Source organism: Phyllostomus discolor, chromosome 11 (genome assembly GCF_004126475.2).
Source record: "Phyllostomus discolor isolate MPI-MPIP mPhyDis1 chromosome 11, mPhyDis1.pri.v3, whole genome shotgun sequence".
Taxonomy (NCBI): Eukaryota; Metazoa; Chordata; class Mammalia; order Chiroptera; family Phyllostomidae; genus Phyllostomus; species Phyllostomus discolor.
Genome location: NC_040913.2, coordinates 76,658,565 through 76,677,744, shown reverse-complemented (window position 1 = coordinate 76,677,744; position 19,180 = coordinate 76,658,565). Strand labels below are relative to the sequence as shown.

Genomic DNA, 19,180 nt, shown 5'->3' with positions numbered 1-19,180 from the left:
TAAGTAATTTTTTAAAGATATAAGATGTTTTCACTTTCATTTTTAAATTATATTTTCACAACCGTGTGAAATAGGTAAGGCGTTACCCCCCCCCTTCCTTTTACCCACAAGGTGATAGAGGTTCTGAGTACTTATGTGACTCCCCAGTCCCACTGAGAAACCAGGTTTGCTGCCTTCTCATTCTTATTGTTACCGGAAACTATCAAAAGCTAGAGGCAGAAATTCAGGATGTTATGTGTAGTTTAGTCATTTAAATTCCTGGACTAGAAACTATTAACAAAGAATCTAATTAAACTTCTTTCTACATAAGAACGAACAAAACAAAGATATTGCTAGGAGCATGCCACTGTCTCCATGGAGGAAATGAAAGCTACATGTTGACATGCTAAGTAAACTTCATTTAGCTTTCTTTTGTGTGCTGTTTGTGAATCTTTGTGCCAAGACATTTTTATTGCAATTTAGGAAACAATGGGTTATCTCAGAATGTGTGAGAAGCAGGCCCACTTTTACTTTAGAAAGATGCTCTAATGAATTTATTTTGATCTAAAATAAGGGAAACAATGAATTCTAAGTCTTACTGTGATTTCTTTTTGTGCGTTATCTGAAACTAGACTGCTTTGGCTCTGCTCTTACAGTCTGACTTCTGAGGACTGCACAGAAAAGCACCACAGCCGAGGAGCTCTGGCAGGTCCCCATACTAGATTGCTTCATTTTTTTATAGTTTTTTTCAAATCAAATATATTGGCGCTACATTGGTTAGTAGAATTATATAGGTTTCAAGTGTGCAATTCTACAATCCATCACCTGTACACTGTACCCTGTGTTCAGCACCCCAAGTCGAGTCTCCTTCTATCACCGTTTATTCAAACTAGATTCTTTAGATGAGCAACGATGGAGCATCGTCTGTCTTGCCACGAACCATCTGTTCAGTATGACTCTGGTCATTTTCCACCTCTTCAACAAGTTCATGGCACTGGGAACCTTAACAAGAAACTTGTCTTCCTCGTGTGGTAATGGTAAAATGAGGATTCCTTTTTAGGTTGTCTGTGGATTTGCTTAAAAAGGCAAAGAGCTATGCAAGCTTTAAAGAGCCTCAGAAAGTCAAACTTGGGCCCTACATAGTAAGAAGGGGTGCAAGGTCGGTTACTCACAACTGTGGTAGACAGAGCAGGGGGCTATAGAACCGATCTGGTGGGCCTCAGCGAGTCGGTCATTCCTGGCATGTGCCTCTCAGTGTCCTTTGGTTTAATACGTTATTTGTGAGTGAAAAACAAAAATCAGAAAACCATGGTATAGGGAAAGTTGACCTGCCTAAATAACAAAGAAACTGATTTTAGAGGGCTGAGCAGGACATGTTTCTTTTATGATTAGCTCTGCTAACATTTTTTGTTCTTCACAGAAGGAAAAAGTTTTAAATGGCTCTGTGAAAAATAGATCTTGGGGAACCAAGCTTGGTAGGTTACTCAGAGTTTTTGTTCATTGATGCGCAGTGCTTAGAAGTTCTTATATAGCTATTGTTTAAAACTAATTATAGCCAAGTGCTAACGCATCTTACCTGGGTATTTTATCCAGTTCAGAACAGCTAAATAAAGTCCTTCTCTCAAATGAGAAAAAGAGAATTTTAGTGACTGTCAGTTCATTAAATAATTGTAACTCAACTCGAACAAAGGAATAATGGGTATGAAGACAAATATTAACACATCGAGGCATGCTGATGTCTTAACTTCCCTTGAGCAATAATGCACTGCAAGAGAAAAAACCCGTCGAGGTAAGAAAATAAATAAACATGACATCAAATTTTTAGTGACCAGATAACTCCATTTCTCTGTTTAAGTGAGATATTGGAGCTGAATATAGCAAGTGTGTATAACAACTGTTTTAAAAACCTGATTTTTTATAAAAGAAAAGACCAAGTGTATACATACTTTTATGTCAATGAAATTGGCTATATTATTAGTTAAATCGAACTGAAATGGATCCATTTTAATTCTGGGTATGGATGGCCTTCAGTGGAGCTTACAGGGAGCCCATGACCAAGACGCTTTTCTGACCGGGACCAGCTGTGGGGACAGCATTAATCAGGTGGGCCCGTGGAACACGTATCTGAAAGCTCAGGCACCCGCTCTGCGATCCATCCAGCGTCTGTTGTCACGGACTGTTGCCTTTACACCTTGAAAGAACAACGTGAATCTGTTAAGACCCTCTCGTTGCTATATATCCCCCTCATGGGGGCTGTCGCGTTTCAGTGAGCCCAAGAGTGAGGTATGGTGTGGCTCACCCTTGTGCCATTTTGTAGGTGGCAGACCACCCACTGCACAGTTCCAAGTATATATATTTTTGTCTAACACTAATTTCGAGTATTCTGTCTTGTTTCATTTCCCCATAAATCATCAAAGTAGCTCAGGAAATTCAGCAAATTTTATATTTACTTTCTCTTTCAGTCTTTTTGCACTTGAAATATGCATAGAAATAATCTGTTATTGGGTATAGTCCATGTTTTATCAGGAAAGTATATTCACTATTGATATATAAATATATTAAATCTTATACTTGCACTACAAACATATCCAGCATAGCAGAGAAACGAGCTTACTGCCTCATAGTCAAGACTTCGTGCGTCCAGATACTGGTGCCCCAGGATGCCAGCTGTGTGGCTATAGATGATTGCTTTACCTCTCTGTTTCTGTCTCATCATTGGGAATGATGATAGTAATCGTATCTCCTGGAATTGTTATAAAACTTAAAATAGTTAATGGACATGAAGTTCTCAGAACAGCCCCTGGCATAAAACAGATACTCATCAAGTGTCTGCTATTATTATTCTGAAGGAGTTTTTTGTTGAAAGTGCTAAGGAAGAGGACCTCATTTTAACTTGAACTCCCAGGCCTTGGAAACACTGTTATGGTAGTTATATAATTTTATCCTTAGCCCTCAGTTTATGAAATACTGGGCAAAAACTACAGAACTATGTAGAAGAGGAGGATTGCTAATTTCAACAAACATAATATCAATTTTCAGGCTGAAAAAGTCTCGTACCTAATAAATCTGCACTTATTTTCCCTTGTAGAATTTCACAGCATTGTAACTTTCTTACAGACATATGTGGAGAGGTGATCTGGTTTATACAGCTTATTATAAGAAATGAAAAATGACCGCAGCGGCTAAGACATGGAATAATCCTTTCTAGATTTTTGAGTCTACCCTTCTCCCCACTTTTCTCTGCCTTCACCTCACGTTGCCCACAGGCATCCTCCTGGAAAGAAAGGTCCCGGGGTAAATCCCAGCATGCAGCTTGTTAGCCTTGTGACATTGGGCAAGTTCTGGTATCACCTGTAAAATGGAAATAATAATTATCCACCTTACATGAAATACATGTAAGAGCTGTCACAGGGAAAGTGGAATTTGACACAGATGGTACATTCGTGGAAGTATGTTGAGCATAAATGACAGCATACACTTAAGGGAACAAACTTAGACCTTGCAGTCTGGGGGTCCGTCAGTGAAGATGATTAACTTTGATTTGAAGGCAGAAGAGATACTATTATGTGTGTGAGCCTCTCGCTGAAATGGCAGAAGAGCCTGGCCTCTGCGGGGAAACCGAGGTAAGGTGCACTGAGTCAGACAGGAAGGAACGTGATTGCAGGACCTGAGCCCTTGGCTGAGCTGGGGTCAAGTAGGCAACATTCTGGCAGCTATGGCCAGATTAGAGAAATACAGATGAATGTGAAGATTTCAAAGTACAGACAGTACTACTTATTTTTTAGTTTTCCAGTTAGAGGCACATTTCATTAGTGTCCAGAATAGATAAGAATTCTAATCCAGTGAAATGTATAAAACCAAAAAATAATGTCACAGGGCCCTCCTATCTCAAACACAGAAGTCTTTTGAGAAGGTAAGAGTGGCCTCTGCAATAATTTTTGGACCTAAGTCTCCTCTTGTCTTGGTCATTATCTTGGTACTTCCTCTTATTCTTTCAGCAAACACTTGAGGTCCCACTTGGTGCTAGGTCCCCGGGATCCTATATGTCTTCCCTCTAATACATTTGGCCATTGGATGTTTGAATATTGTGGCAATCAAAGTGGACACCCACCACTACCACCACTACCACCACCACCACCACCAACTGCCACCAGCACCAGCACCACCACCAGCCTCAGCTTCCAAACAGGGACCCTGACGCACAGCTGCTGCCATCCCCCCTTCGGTTTGGTGGGGATCAATTCCGTAAATGGCCCTCTCTTTGCACGTGTGCCTTCTCACTGCAGCATGTTGGGTATGGTGTTCACATAGAGAGTGTGACTAGTCATTTCCCGTGGCCTTAGAATGAGCATAGTTTTGAGCGCAGTTGCATTCAGGGCTGATTGCACCTCGTACCCTGAAACAGAGCAGTTAAACAACGAATCACACCATTTCAGTCAACTTGTAGCAGTTCACTGCGAGAAGCGAAAGTTGGAGCGTGTGTAAGTGTAAAAAGCCCCACCAAGGGAAACCGATATGTTTGGGGAATCCAAGTTAACACTAGTAAGAAGCCAGTTTTGGCTGTGGAGGCACACGCATTGTGAATATCAGAAGTCAAACGCTGAAAGATTGCTCCCCGTTTTACTGTTTTTGGTTCTGTAATGTCATGTTCCATGCGCACGTCATGAGGACCATTCAGTTTGCTCATAAAGGGATGGTTCAGCAGTGTGCGTACACATCCTTGCACTGGCTAGGGAGCTGGATGTCGTGGAACTGCTCAAATGGTTTTCTGGAGCCTAGCTGTCTTCACCGTGCTTTGAAGCATATTCTCAGTGTTTTTACTGGTTGGGCTTAGTTTTCTGCCAATGATATGGAATCGGCTTGAGAATATTTTATAATACCTTAAATGTTATAGTGACTTTCAAATGAAGGCACCCACGTGTTTTCTCTCATTCTCCAGATGTCCTTGCTGAATACGCAGGGACAAAGAGCAGGTCCGTTTCTGCTCCTGAGGACCGATATGATGACTCATCTGGGGCGTGGGGCACTTTGAGCACTGTGTCACCTCCTGTGGCAACAAACGGTGACCTCGCCGGATGGTATTTAACTTAACTCAAGATCACTCAGTGCAGTAGTGGTTTTAAAGCCAGGCGCCGCTGGAATCTGTGCCTTTGACACAGCTCTACTTGCAAATTTCAATCTGATAAGATAAATTTTCCCTTTTATAGTCAAATTTGTGAGTGCAGCTCAGAAGAGAAGACCAGATGGCAAAGCATAAACTTAATCCATGCTGTGTGTGACCATAATCTCCATAAAATACAGCAGCGAAGGAGAAATGGGATCAGTCAAGGAGTTTTACAGACTTTTCTCAGTAATTTATTTACCTCTAACATGACTATAAAAAAAGAAGGACATCCTTCTGCCTAGGGGACTGATGAATGACATCCGTATGGCTTTCATTAACTGACACAATTGTCAGTCCCCAATTTCCACCAGGAGAGCCGCACGCGGGTGATGTCAGGCTTCTGAAAGGCTTCACGCAGGCAAGACCTCCCTGGGATCCCAGCTGAAAGCTCGCTGTTATTTGATCACATTTTGCAGGTTTCCTGGTTAGTTTGTTCAAAGCGTCGAGGCTCTTCAGATGAGCGGCACAGTCAGACGTGAAGGGTAATGACAGGAGCTGACTTTGCCTTGTCACCTCCCTTAAAGGACAGAAGCCACGACTTATCTAGCGTCGTGTGCTATCAGCCCGACGTGGCCGCACACACGCGAGTGAAAATGTGTTTCCTGTGCTTCACAGTACAGCAGCACAATATTTGATCTACCCACCCTGCTTGTACTTAAAAAATAAGTGCCCAGAGGATGATTAAATCAAGAGGATTGCTTAGATGGATGGTTCTTTTTACAAAAGTATTTCACTTTTGTGACCGATATTTATTTGCCCATTAAAATACTGGAATAAATGAACATATTGCCTGAAATTTTTATGTGATCGGAATGTAAAATAAATATTTCTGTGTTACAGCCAGTGATTTTTTTTTCCCTCTACATTGTGTGACACATCAAATAAGAAAGGTAGAAGTGGACAAAAGAAACCAGACTTTTAAAGAATACCTAGTATACCTACTTGCATTGAGTTCGAGTCAGAAGAGTGTGTTTGCGATCTTTTAAAACCCTTTAAGACACTTACAGCCTGCAAAGCATGTGGCATTCCTCTCAGGGCTTTTGAGTTTCTATTTTAAAAGGCTGCTTTTCTTTGCACTTCACTGTCTGTCTCTGTTGATGCATTTCTGAGGGTGTGAACACGTTCATATTAATGTCAAGCAAGTTTGAAATAGATTTCGGCAAAGACTGCTTGTAACTCGCGCTAGCATTACATTTTTTCAGGGCGTGGAGCTGCTGCCTCTCCAGAAACGCACTGAAAGCAAAATTGTGAACTGTGGTAGACCAAATGCAAGGAAATCGCTCCGGAGATTCTTAGAACACTTATAGCACTGGAGCATTGACTTTGCATTGTGCTTGCCTTCAACTGATTTTTAATGAGCAAACCACTTATTCTTAGACAAGAATTGCAAGGCAAGTAAAAAGTTTCTACGGTTTTAAACCCAAGTACTCAGTTAAACAAAAAGTTTAGGAACCCAAGTTTAGGACCTACTGGCCTTCTCAAGTTACACCTGGGTATTAGAGAGTACTTGGTAGAGTAGTTAGATTTTTTTTTCATGAAAGAAATGAGATTATTTCATGGGAGTAAACCATGTAACTGAGAAACACATAGACTCTTAAAATATATTAATATGTAGTTATCATTTCATAACCTAATGAAAGAAAATGTACTCTTGAAAATCGTCTCATGGACAGATGAGAAAAAACACTATATAAACCACGTACGCTCAATATTGGCTTGCATTTTTGCGAAGAATCTGAAAAATAATTAGGGGCATTCTCCCAGTGTGGTTCTGCGAGGAGACAAAGCAGAATTCATGTCATTGCCAAGCCTCCAGGGTCCCTGAGTTTGGGCCCCACCAGGACCGTGTCCCCACCAGGACCATGTGAGGAGGACCTTTGCACGGTACCTCCCTAGAAGGCAGCCCTGACAGCGGAACTCCCATGAACTAAGGATGCAGCCGGCGGCCCTGCCGGAGGTGCACAGGTTTGTGTCTACAGGTGTGCCACGGGAGATTTGAGGTAGCTCCTTCACAGCTCTTCTCTGAAAAGCTGGATGTCCTCGTGCGGTAGGTGGTTCCCCCCGAAGCACATGGCAGGGACGTTATTGCAAGGGGACTTCTAGGGGTGCAAAGTCAGAGGAGCTGGGAGCTTGTGCATTTTGACAGGCTTGAAACTATGTGCAAGAGAGAGAAACCCGGGCTTAGCAGTAGAGGTACACCAGCACCCCAAATATTAAGAGATGTTTATACATTGAGGGTCAGCTTAAAGAGTGGATATTTTAGTTAAGAAGGACCTTGTATGTAAAGGTGTCTGCCTCTTTACATCCCAGACCCTGTCTAAGGACAGAGGATATACCAGTCTTTGCACATGAACCTGAGGGGAAAGGGTAGACATTGACCTGCCAGTTTAGTGATTGTTGGAACACCCAAGTCATGGTCATGAGGCTGAACCAGATGAGGATTTCTGTGCCATGCCACTCACAGATTTTACATGAAGATATATTCTCAAGAGCTGCATTTATAAACCATCACACACATATTTCCAAGAATCTTCTTCATGACTGAAAACTTAAGCAAGACTTTCAAAGTACTTAATGTAAGACTGAGCCTTTCATTCAAAGGCAGAAAGACCAGGTATAAAAGGCAGAGGGGAAAAAAGAGAAACCGAGACGGCTTTTTTTTTTCTTTTTCTGTGTGTAGTTTCTTATTTGCTGAGTCATTTGGTATTTAGTTGTAGACATCATGACACCGAAATAGTTCAGCAGACACTGTAGCCTAAGAACAGGACAGTCTTCTGCACAACCACAGTGGGTGTGGTGATCCCACTGGAGAAATATAATTTTGATACAATAGCTATATTCATATTTCCCCAATGGTCCCAATACTGTCCATATCTACTTTTGTTTTCCCATAAAGCAAGATCCATGTATTGGTCATGTCCCTTTAATCTCCTCAAATCTAGATGTGTTTCACTGTCTCCTTCTGTCATTTAGGACATTGACATTTTGAAAGTCCAGACCAGTTGTTTTGTAAAATATGCGTCAATTTGAATTTGTCCAATTGTTTCCTCGTGGCCGAAATCAGGATCCGTAATAAGAAAATAAGAAATAAATGATGACAAGAGGGCGGGGGTGGGGGATGAAAGGAAAGGTAAAATAGATGCAAATGGCATGAAAATTATTTACTCAAAGTAAAGAAACAAGCCTAGTCAATTTTTGTTTAGACTATATTGATAAGCACATGTGTGTATGGAATAGGCAAAGGAATAAACCTTGAGAGTTTTGCTCTTCTGTTCCAGTTAAAAAACAGCAACCAAAACAACCTCTGCCCCCAAATCAAGCTAGTTCTTTTACTCTATGAATAAATAATGAGGACATTTATTTTTCTTAATATATAGGTAAGCCGGTTTACTTGGTGCCATTTAATTCCCCCAAATTTATTTCTTTAAAACACTTCACCAGGCTTAAAAAATTGAAAATGATCTTAAAGAGTTTATAGCAATGGACAGACACTATTCCAGATGGATGAGAATTTAGTTTGTTTTTAAAAACCCCCACAACAAAGATTCATGAACCACATCTTGAGACGAAGACTCCTATGAAATCTGTTCAGGAAATAAATCTTACTTTCAAGCTGTCAGACAAAACTGTCAGGTATCAAAGGCTGAGAAGGGCTGAACTACGTTTTCTGACTTGCCGCTGTGTCTCCACACCCAGTGCCTGCTTCCCCACCCCATCTCCCGGCCTCCGAATAAATAAAGGGGGAGGGAACGTGTCTTTGTAGGAGCACTGACGAGAAATCACAACGTCCGGACAGTTTTCACTCTAATTTATCGGAACCTCTATCTGCTCACTCCTGACATCTTTTTTGATTTACTTGGTGAAAGCAGAGTTGTAGAAAGACAAGCATACCCTGAGTAGGAACGACCCCCGTTTCCTGTTCGTGTCTAGAGCGGCTCTGATGGCTGACCTTGGAGTCCCGGTCTGTACCCAGTGAGTGATTGGGCGCTGCGTCGGGGAGCTGCGCTCTCATTTGTCTGAGTTTTGTTTTTCTGGGGCGTGCTGTTGATTCCTGAACTTGAGCTGAAGTAGATTTGTAGTTGGCTTTTTGAAGACTCAGTGGACACGCAGTTGCTGAGATCTCAATTTCTGTGACGGGGATTGTTAAATGAAGTGTCGTGTGCAGAGGGAAGCCCATTCATTATTCTTTTAGGGTTAAACTGTTTTACTGGGGACAAGTGGAAATGCTGTATAGAACCGTATGGCAAACCACCACATGTGCCTGCTGCCTCACTTCCACAATGGTCAACTTCTTGGGAAATTTGTTTCATTTTTAGGCCTGTTCATTCCCTACCACCATTTTATTTTGATGCAAATCTCAGCTACTGTAACAGTTTGCCCAATACTATTTCAGTAGAGAGACTTTCTTAAGCAGTCTTGCTTAAAATAAGAATAGTATATAGGTGTTCAGTGTAAAGTATTCTACAAGTTAATGCATAATTTGAGCACTCCCAGTCTCTTTGCAGAAGATTTGGAAGGGCTAAATCCAGCCAAAATGATCATTTGACGCGAGTGTGGTGGTCATCTGGAATAGTCATACAGTGTCTCATGGAGCAGCAACTGTAGGTCCAATTAAAGAGTGAAGTCACCGAAGAATTACTGTCTTGGGAAAGGAGGGTTGTTAAGATTTATGAGTTCTATTTGTTCTTCCCCTTAATGATAGGATCTTCTAGCCCTGATTCTCCAGAAAATTGTAACCGTGGAGCAGTTACTTACCTGTCTCTGAAATTACACTTCTCCCCTTAAAACACGGATGAGACGCCTGTCGCACCTGTCCGCAGGACTGCGGTGCAGACCAGTTGTGGGCTGGGAATACATAACATGCCCGGTCTGGGAATACGTAACATGCCCAGTTGCGTATTCTCCTTCAGCACAGGTTTTACTAGTTGAAATGAACACTGCTCAGGATTTTTAATGGTACCAGAGAATGTAAAGACTGAGGAAATAAGTATCTAGAATATTAGTAAAGAATTTTACAATCTAGGCTCTCTTTTTACCCACCCACTCCCAAGTGTATTTTGTTTCAGCATTCTAATCTTTAAGTTGAGATACTTTTGGCTGGCGACCCCCCACCCTCACCCCCATTTCTATCTCTTCCTTAGATGGTAAAATCTTTGGGAATGGTGTCTTGATCCAACTCACCCAAAACTGGTATTTCTCTTCAACAGATTACTAGGTTATCAAAACGTTTTTCCCTTCTCTTTTCAGCCTTGCCTCTCCGATTGAAAGAGATGAGAAGCCAGGAGTCCGCAGCAGGCTCTAAACTAGTGCTTCGGTGTGAGACCATTTCTGAATATTCCTCTCTCAGATTCAAATGGTTCAAGAATGGGAATGAATTAAACCGAAAGAACAAACCACAGAACATCAAGATACAAAAACGGCCAGGGTAAGTTACTGCATATAACAGCAGAGGCAAATGCTTACAGCTTAATAAAGAAACACAAATTTGTCAGAAACATGCTATGCAATAAATGAAAAGATTTTCATGGCATAATGACCAGAAATTGTGTCATTATACAGGAAGGATTTTGAAGTTTCTTATTCTTAGAACTTCTGGACGAGGATAGGAAAGGATGGATATGGAAAAACCACAGCGTGGGGGTGGATAGAAGGAAGGGACGAGAGAAGATGGGGTTAATGGTAGCTGGTGTAACAGTAATTGGTTAGAACCCAAGGTTCAATTTCAAAATAAGACAGATGATGTTTAGAGTACCAAGGCCTTGCACAAACAAAATCCCAATTTTATTATTTATCAATAGCTCAATAAATTACTTGGATTTACAGAAATAGTTAGAATGTAATTGGTTGAATTTGAACTATTTTCAGGTGAGAAATGGACACATAAAATTATACCTAATAAGAAATCTTAACCAACAACTGTATCACTGCTATAGCAGATTCACAAAGCAGGGAATCCTGAGTGGCAAGAATATTAAGTTTCCTCGGACTCCCTGAGGCGTCCATACTTGAAGGGCTTCATGTGATTCCCACAGCATCTTGGTAGATGTGATCTGTACCTACTCTAGAATGATGCTCCTTTTTTTATCCCTACACTCTTCATAAATATTTCATTATTTAAGAACTCTCTCTTCTAATATCAAACTGCATTTTGAAATTAGTGAAGAGTATTTGGGGTTTTTGCTTAGAAACATCCTTTAGTCACTGGGGCATGTAGAATGGTGGTTCCAAGCTCAAAGCTTACTCACACTTTGGAGGATTCCAAGAATTCCCAGGGATGGTAAGAGAAGCACCAACAAAAGAATCTCCCCCCCCCCATACTTTGATGTCACAGGACAGCAACCAAAAGGTTGCCACACACTCCTGAGCAAGAGAAAGCAGGGGGATTATAATGGAAGTTTTGTTTCATTTTGCCAAAATGTTTAATTGCCGTAATAACTATAGTTAGGGATTTCTCTCCCTGGTTTCCATGGTTTTATTAACTATATTGATCATTTTTGTGACTGTGTCTTGTTACTTACAAGTAAGTAACAAGTATAATAAAGTGTGGGGGAAAGAATGGGTATCACTCTCTACAGTGGGGTGATACTTCAGAGATTACAAAAAATACTGTAAAAATACTGTAAAATATTATGCATAAAGTGTTATTATGCATAATATTTTTTATTATGACATTTCCATAGGTAGTAAGGGCAGTTGAACCAGGGCATGGTAGCTAATCTTGCAGACTAAGAAATCAAGGGTTAAAAAGCATTGTGCCTTGCCTTGAATCACACAACTAGTAAGACTAAGCTGAAATACAAATCTGTTTCTTGGATTTCTTAATGCTTCCTTCCCTCTTTGGAAGAACACACATGGTGTTTAATAGCACGTGCGTGTGGGGAGGGGAAGAGAGAGAATAAATTGAAAAAATAAGTATGATATTTATGGAGAAGTTAAAAATACTTTTGGATGGATTTCGGTATCCGTTTTGTTTCTCATCAAATAAACAAGTTAGTAGAAATTAAGTTATCTTCCCAGGCAGAGTAATGTCCCCTTCATTTCTACGTGTCTGTCAGATGATACTGATGATGTTTAAGTGCCCGTGAAAGGGTTTCTGCTGGAACCGTGGAGACATGGAGGCACCGTAGGTTGATATCTTTACAACCGGGGGTCATCAGACTGTACAGAGATTACCTAGTTCAGACTTCCATGAAACACGGGAGTCCCACTGATCCTGCCATAAAACACGGTTGGCCTGGGGAGCTTCAGGATTGTTAAGCAGCCCTTCAGTTTAACAAGTAGTGATCTTTTAGAAAATGATGAGTTATATTGCAGTAAATTCTACTCTATCATAAGTCAAGATTGAATTAGGGACATGAAATGTCTAGCACATCCTATCAGACAATAAAGCTAAGTGCCACGTTAGTTGTAGGTCATTCACATGAAGTGCCGTAGGCGTTGAGAAGCAGGGAAACCCTGAGAGCTTCAGCAGTAGCCGTGAGAGGGCAGATTTAACTCTGCTGCCGGGAGAGGGTCCCCCTGGAGGGGTGGGTGAGGGTGTGGGCAGTTCCAGAGAAGAGCAGGAATCCCAGTCAGAAGCAGGCCCTGTTTGGAGGCCAGGCCAGTTTGGGCAGTGGGTGAGTAGATGGGAATTTTACCCTTTATCAGACAAGTTGCTGTGTATCAGACCCTGGGCTAGATGCTGGGTATGCAGAGGTGAACAACACCTGCTCCCCATTAAGAGGCTTGGTCTAGAGGGGAGAGAAATGTGAACAGTTGCAGTAGTCAGTTTTAAGTTGCACAATGCTAATAATGGTGAGATGCTGGAGAAAGACGCTAATGCAGAAGAGGGAGGGGCCCCAGTCAGGGGCAGAGGTGGCTTCCTAGAAATTCTAGAAGGGGAGGGGGAGGGGAGGGAAGAAGGAGAGGTTTATCCAGGCTGCAGGACCCGAACAAAGCATCTGCAGACTGCAAGCGTCTGTACAGGGAGGCCCAGAGAGAGGTAAATGAAATTGGATAGAGAATGTGAAAATAAGGAACAACAACAAAAAAGAAGTGAGCTGCTTAGAATACAGACAGTTTTGAAAGAGTCCTTTTTTTTTCTTTTGCATTAAAGAGGCCATTTGCTACATGGCTTGGATGACATATGAAAGTGTCATTAGTATTCAGAAAAGCAAGTTCATATTGGCTCCATAGGTCCAGACAGCTAAGAGCACTGGCTACATATTAATAAAATCCCATCATGCCAGATAGGCCAATGTTCAGGAATCGCTTCTTTTAAACAGTAGCCTTGCTGGAAAGATGTAAGTGGAAAAAAAGACATTTTATTCAAGATATGTAACTATATATTACTCTTAGAAGAACATTTGGCATGTTTGATCTAAAAATAAGACATCTTGTGTAAAGTGGACAGCTGTTTGATAAATGATCAGCTTATCAGATTTCAGAACTGGGCAATTGTTAATTTCTGAAGCTTTATGTTTTTTTAAAAATTAGACTTGCCACTTTTTCTTAAGTTTAAGGGAACAAACTGAATCTAAATGTAATTAACACTTACAAGGTGCTCTATTATTTCAAGGTGTCTTTATATAAGAGGATGACTACTGTTATTATACCCACTTAAAATTAAGATCCTGAGAATGAAGGGTGTTTCTCCTTGGACATCTCATGTTGATGACTGATAAAGCTTAGGTGTGAAATTGGGCTGGCTCCCTGTCACATGTCCTCTAACAAATACTTGTGATTGTGCTATCTACAATAAAGTCACAACACAGGGCCAGGAACGTGTCTAGAGTGGAGCCTTAAATAAAAACATTTTTATTGTTCAGTTTTATCTGCATGTGTGTAATTTTTTATTACCAAGATCTTCAAAATATTAGTGGTCTGCAGTGGTTACTTACTTAGTTGCTTGACTTAAGCTTCATCTTTCTATACTTGACTTTGGCAAAGGGGCCGAGAAGCAATGAACTTTACCTTTCGATGGTGATCACCCAGCAGAGGTGAATTTTAGTGTGAGGTTTAGGGTTTCTCTGGCATTCTCTTTATTTAAGTCAAACGCTGACTCTTTTCTAGTCCTCAGTCTAAGGTTTCTTTTTCACGTTTTATAATCTGGATTGTTCATAGCAGCCAGAATTTCCTTTTAATCCCTTAGTGTTATGAAAAGCTTTCAAACCAATATGCAGCTTTTATTATTTTGTAATATAAAGTCTTATCTCCCTTCTGCCCCTGCTCCGACTAATAAACTGCATTCCTACATGTTCCTCCTATGATTCCGAGTTCACATCTGAGTCTTTGTTTGTTTTATTTGGCCAAGCAAAGTGTGGGACCAATTAAAAGAAATGGGAACTGCCCCAGTGGTATTGTGTCTGCTTGTTCCTTTGTTCTTGTTTCCTTCGCCTGGTGAATGCTCCTGATGAAGAAACTGGTTAGAGAGCTCAGTGTGTGGGGGTTCGTATTTGGGGCTGTCAGATTGGCCTCATTTCAGTATCTGCTCTCTATTAGCCGTATCGAGAGCTGAGCTGAGTTCCTGTTGCCTGTGTATGGTGCACACTTTTGGGGGCCCTTAAAAGAGCCTCGTTTCTGCTCTTACATTTTTTAAAAGATTTTATTTTTATTTATTTTTAGAGAGGGAATGGAGGGAAAAGGAGAGAGAGAGGGAGAGAGAAATATCAATGTGCGGTTGCTGGGAGTCATGGCCTGCAGCCCAGGCATGTGCCCTGACTGGGAATCGAACCTGCGACACTTTGGTTCGCAGCCCGTGCTCAATCCACTGAGCTATGCCAGCCAGGGCTCTGCTCTTACATTTTGAATTTTGTTTAAAATCAGCTCTCTTCGTTTGATCAAATTTAACATTAAAAAATTTTATTTCTCCTTTTGTTAATTGTTGCAGGCTTTTTTCTCTGTAACAGAAAAAGTTAATGCATAATCCCTTCTCTAGCTTAACAGCTCTGAGAGGTCATTTTAACTTTATATGTAAGAAAATCTCAAATTCTTTCATATAAAATGGGGATACCAAGTACCTATTGCATATGCTTTACTCGAGGCATTTGGGGCAGTGCTGGGTTCTATATAGTATAATAATTACTGTCAGCTCTATAGTATCTGAAGCTGTGTTGACATGCACACACATACATGTGCACACACAGAGCTCATACATGATTCTTTAGAGATCAGAGCAATAACAATGGATTACATAAACTGACCCCTCTATACATTTAAGTTGTCTTGGCATGGAAGCTAGAGTGGAAAAATCTAGCTAAATAAGAAAAATGAGGTAGTAAGTATTGGAGCTGTGAATCCATCTTGTTAGTGAGCACTTATTGAAGGAGCATTGTTTGTATTTCCATACAAAAGAAGAAAAGGAAATTAATATTTAGAACTTATTTACAAATCAGTTTGCATTAATTTATTTTTATGTTGTGTTTTCTGATCTCAAAGGTAGTGTGTGCTTATTGTAAAAAATCTAAACATTGCGGGAATGTAGAATGTAATTATGATAATAGCTAACATTTATCAGGAGCTTACCATATTTTTGGAGACAACTGTACTTGAACAACAATAAAAAATAATTTTAAAAAATGGTAAAAAGACAAATTAAAAACAAGAAGCTTACCACATCCCAAGCATTGTTTTAAACACTTTACATAATTAACTCTTTTGATAACTTTTAGAAAACAAAAATCCATAAAACATCAAGCCCTCCCAGATTCCCATATAACTCATCAATTAAAGAGCAAAAAGTTAGTTTTATGATTGGAAGGGAATTTCGCTAATGTTGTACAAGTTAACATCCTTCCTGCAGACTGTATACGGGGACCTGATGAGAGTAAAGCAAAACCGTTGTATCTGTTCTCATCAAAGCCCCGGATTATCGCAATATATGATTTTCAAGAGAGGTTTGTTTATTTCTATGCTCTTGCTATAGTGCTTCCCATTCCTTGCCTTAAGACACAAGGATTGAAGAATCTCGTAGTTACATATACAATGAACGTTTGAAGGCACCCTAATCACAAGCACCTAGATCTGTATTTTTTCCCTTGGTTCCCTGGGAAATCTTAAGGTTCCACTGGGTGGAAAGAAGGGCGGCCAGCCACCTTGGCCTGAACACTTTTCTCTTTAATGCATTTTTAAATATGAGGCTCTGACTTAAGCTTTCATTTTAAAATACGATTTTTTCCCAAAAGTGACTGAAACCACTGATCTAATTTCATCTTTCTCTGCATAGAAGGATTCTTGTTAAGAGTGTGCCTGACAGGTGGTTATCCAGACTCCCGTCTTTCCGAAGAAGAAAACCGAACTCTTTCACAAGCTCCCCATTCCCTTAAAACAGGCCTTCTTTCTCCCTCTAAGATGCAATTCTCCTTCAAGAACTTCTCCAAATAATTTCCTTTCCTAGATGACAGCCATGAAATGTATTAAAGTAGCCCCCCCATCTTGTTTGTAACTGCCTGCCGGTGGGACTTTTGTTTCTTTAACAGAATCTTCTCTGTGCCCTCTTCAATTCTGACCACTCTCTTCTCAAGTCCTCTAGATATTGACATTTTTCATCAAATACCACTTCAAAACGTAACTCAATATTCTAGATGAGATCCAGCCTGTGAGCAGTGTATTGAGACTTTTATCCAATTTGATTTGTGTTGTTTTTATATTGATTTGACCAAGCACTGCCTTTCTTTCTTTTTCTTTTTTATTTTATTACTTGTTTAAAATGGAGTAATGTTAAACACGTGACTAATTTCTTTTTTTTCTGTATGTATTGTTGTTAAGGCATCTCTTTTAACCTGTATTTCTGCCACCAGTTTTTGAACCTGAATGTATGTGTTAGGCTTATGGTGATTGAAGTGAATCTTGGTCTTGGCCCATTGATCTTCAGTGGGAGAATTCCCAAGGGTGGTCTCGATAGAAAGGGTTTCTTACCACATGTCCTGCCTGTCTTAGAAATTAATAGCACATATTTGTATAGAAATATGTTTAATTTTGTTTAAGGCAATGTTTAAATGAGCATAGAAAATTTTTCCTTTTCTTTTTTCGTGTTCTTTCTCTCTTTTTAAAGCATAAGATTTATTTACGTTACTTGGAATAATATTCCAGAAAGCAATGCCCATGTCTATTGGGGGAATTTTGATTTTAAGAACCATCCTTTTAAGAATATGTTCTATAAGTTTGATTACCATGTTTCTTATAGTTTGACTCAGTTCAGGAGTTAAAATAATAATGGCACAGGGTCAAGAAAGAATCTTTACATATCATAAAAGATTCTTCCTAGATTTAGATAGATAAGAATTAGAAGGAGTATTCTTGGAATTGCAATAATCTTGGGTGTTGTACATTTTTAGAATGTTGGTTTAATTATCTCATTTCAGAGTTTTGGGGCTTAACCAAAAAAAAATGCTGTTATCTTATTTTAGGAATTCACTTTTTATTCTGTGTTGAAAACCAGGATATTCCAATCCTGATATTCTTTGTAATTTATCTGTCAGTTATTGTTAGTGGTTCCATGGTTGTAAGTGAAAATTCTCTCTGCTAGGTATGCTACTTTGGAATGGGCAAGCTTATTGTAGCATTTGTTACATTGTTTCTCATTTTCCTTCATGGGTGTCATGAGGGAAACTTGTCATGTATGAACAAAGTGTACAAATAGCTGATAATATATTTTAAAAGCACTAGATTTGAATACCCCAAACCAGGCTTCAATCTTAACAGAACTTGACAGGGAGTGAATATCCTAATATTGTTTATTTTGATAATTTTAAGAGCTGTTACATTTTATTATTAAATCTTAATATCTACTTGCCAAGGTGCTTACCATCAAAATGATCTATTTTAGTTTATAAAGATATACTTCAGGGAAACTTTTCTGTGAATAACCTCTCTGATTAATATGTGAATATTCCTGTTTAAATGGCCCTTGGGTCTTCCCCTTTTGCACAGATAAACAAGGTCCTGGTTAGATCAGGCCCACTTCTTATCAACTGTGTTCTGTAGACCATTATTAGATAAGCTATGTGAATGACGAGGACTCCATGGTCAAATAAGTTTGAGAGAAACTAAATAATATATTTCCCTCTTGGAGAGTGAATACATTAGCATATTAAAGACTTTGAGAAATCACGTAGGATTTAAAAAACAACAACAAAAAAATAGAAGCCTGCCTTTGTTTAACCTGATGTCTTGTAACCTTATTTGAGCAAACTTCACTTTTTTGTTTTTGTTTTGTTTTCTCAAGTTTACCTGTTGGCATTGTTCTGAGTCACACACAGCTCAGGAAGTATGTTTTCACCCACTTGCTGGCCTGGCTCTTGCTGCCCTTGCCCTGGACTACCTCCTTCTGTCTCCGTCCTCTTCTGTGGTGCCCTCCTTTCCTACAGCCAATGGGAGGAACACTGTGTCTGGCAGAGAGCTTAAGCGGGGACATCCAGATATTTTCCTCATGTATTCACACATATTTCTAATAATGTTTGAGGATGCACCAAGGACAATGCAGTGATATCGAGACGGCACACTTGGGGCTACCAAGAAGTTTAAATTATAGACTCCCCTTTTAAAGTGTGCATGTCCTGACTTCAGAGATAGGACACACCGCAGGCACCATGGGGTCATGAGAGAGGTACGCAGAGCTGTCAGAATTTAGGCCAGAAGAGAGCAGCTCTGGCTACATGGTTGTGGAAGTCTTGTGAAGGAATTGATGCTCGAGGTGTTTTTCCTGTGATGATGTCAGCTAATATCTTGATAGTTGGGTTCAGGGGGTTCCGAATCGAGGCCAGAGCACCAGGGTGGAAGATGGCAAGGCTTACATGCAGAATGGGGTGGGTGGTTCAGTTTGACAGACTGGAGGTGAATAGTAGGAATTAGATTTGGAATAATCATTCTAATTTAATTAATACTATTTTATGGCAAAATGAGCAGAACATTCACTAAAAAACTAGGTAGGTATAATTTATGGGAGGTTTGCATATAATTCCGAATCGCTGTCTTTGCTTCCTGCCCCCTTTTCTTGATGTTGTTTTCCTCTCGGGAGCCCAGGTGGTCGGTACCAGGCTTGAGTACACAAAGATGCTT

General features: G+C 40.1%; 1 protein-coding gene across 5 annotated transcripts in view; it reads left to right on the top strand.

Annotated features, from left to right (window-relative positions):
- The window catches only part of NRG1 (neuregulin 1), a 199,975-nt gene that overhangs the window by 33,389 nt on the left and 147,406 nt on the right, over positions 1-19,180 (top strand). For all 5 annotated transcript variants that reach the window (XM_036011629.1, XM_036011627.1, XM_036011628.1 and 2 more), the window contains exon 2: positions 10,391-10,568. In XM_036011629.1, coding sequence (XP_035867522.1) covers positions 10,391-10,568 — 178 coding nt within the window. The remainder of the gene's footprint in view (positions 1-10,390; positions 10,569-19,180) is intronic.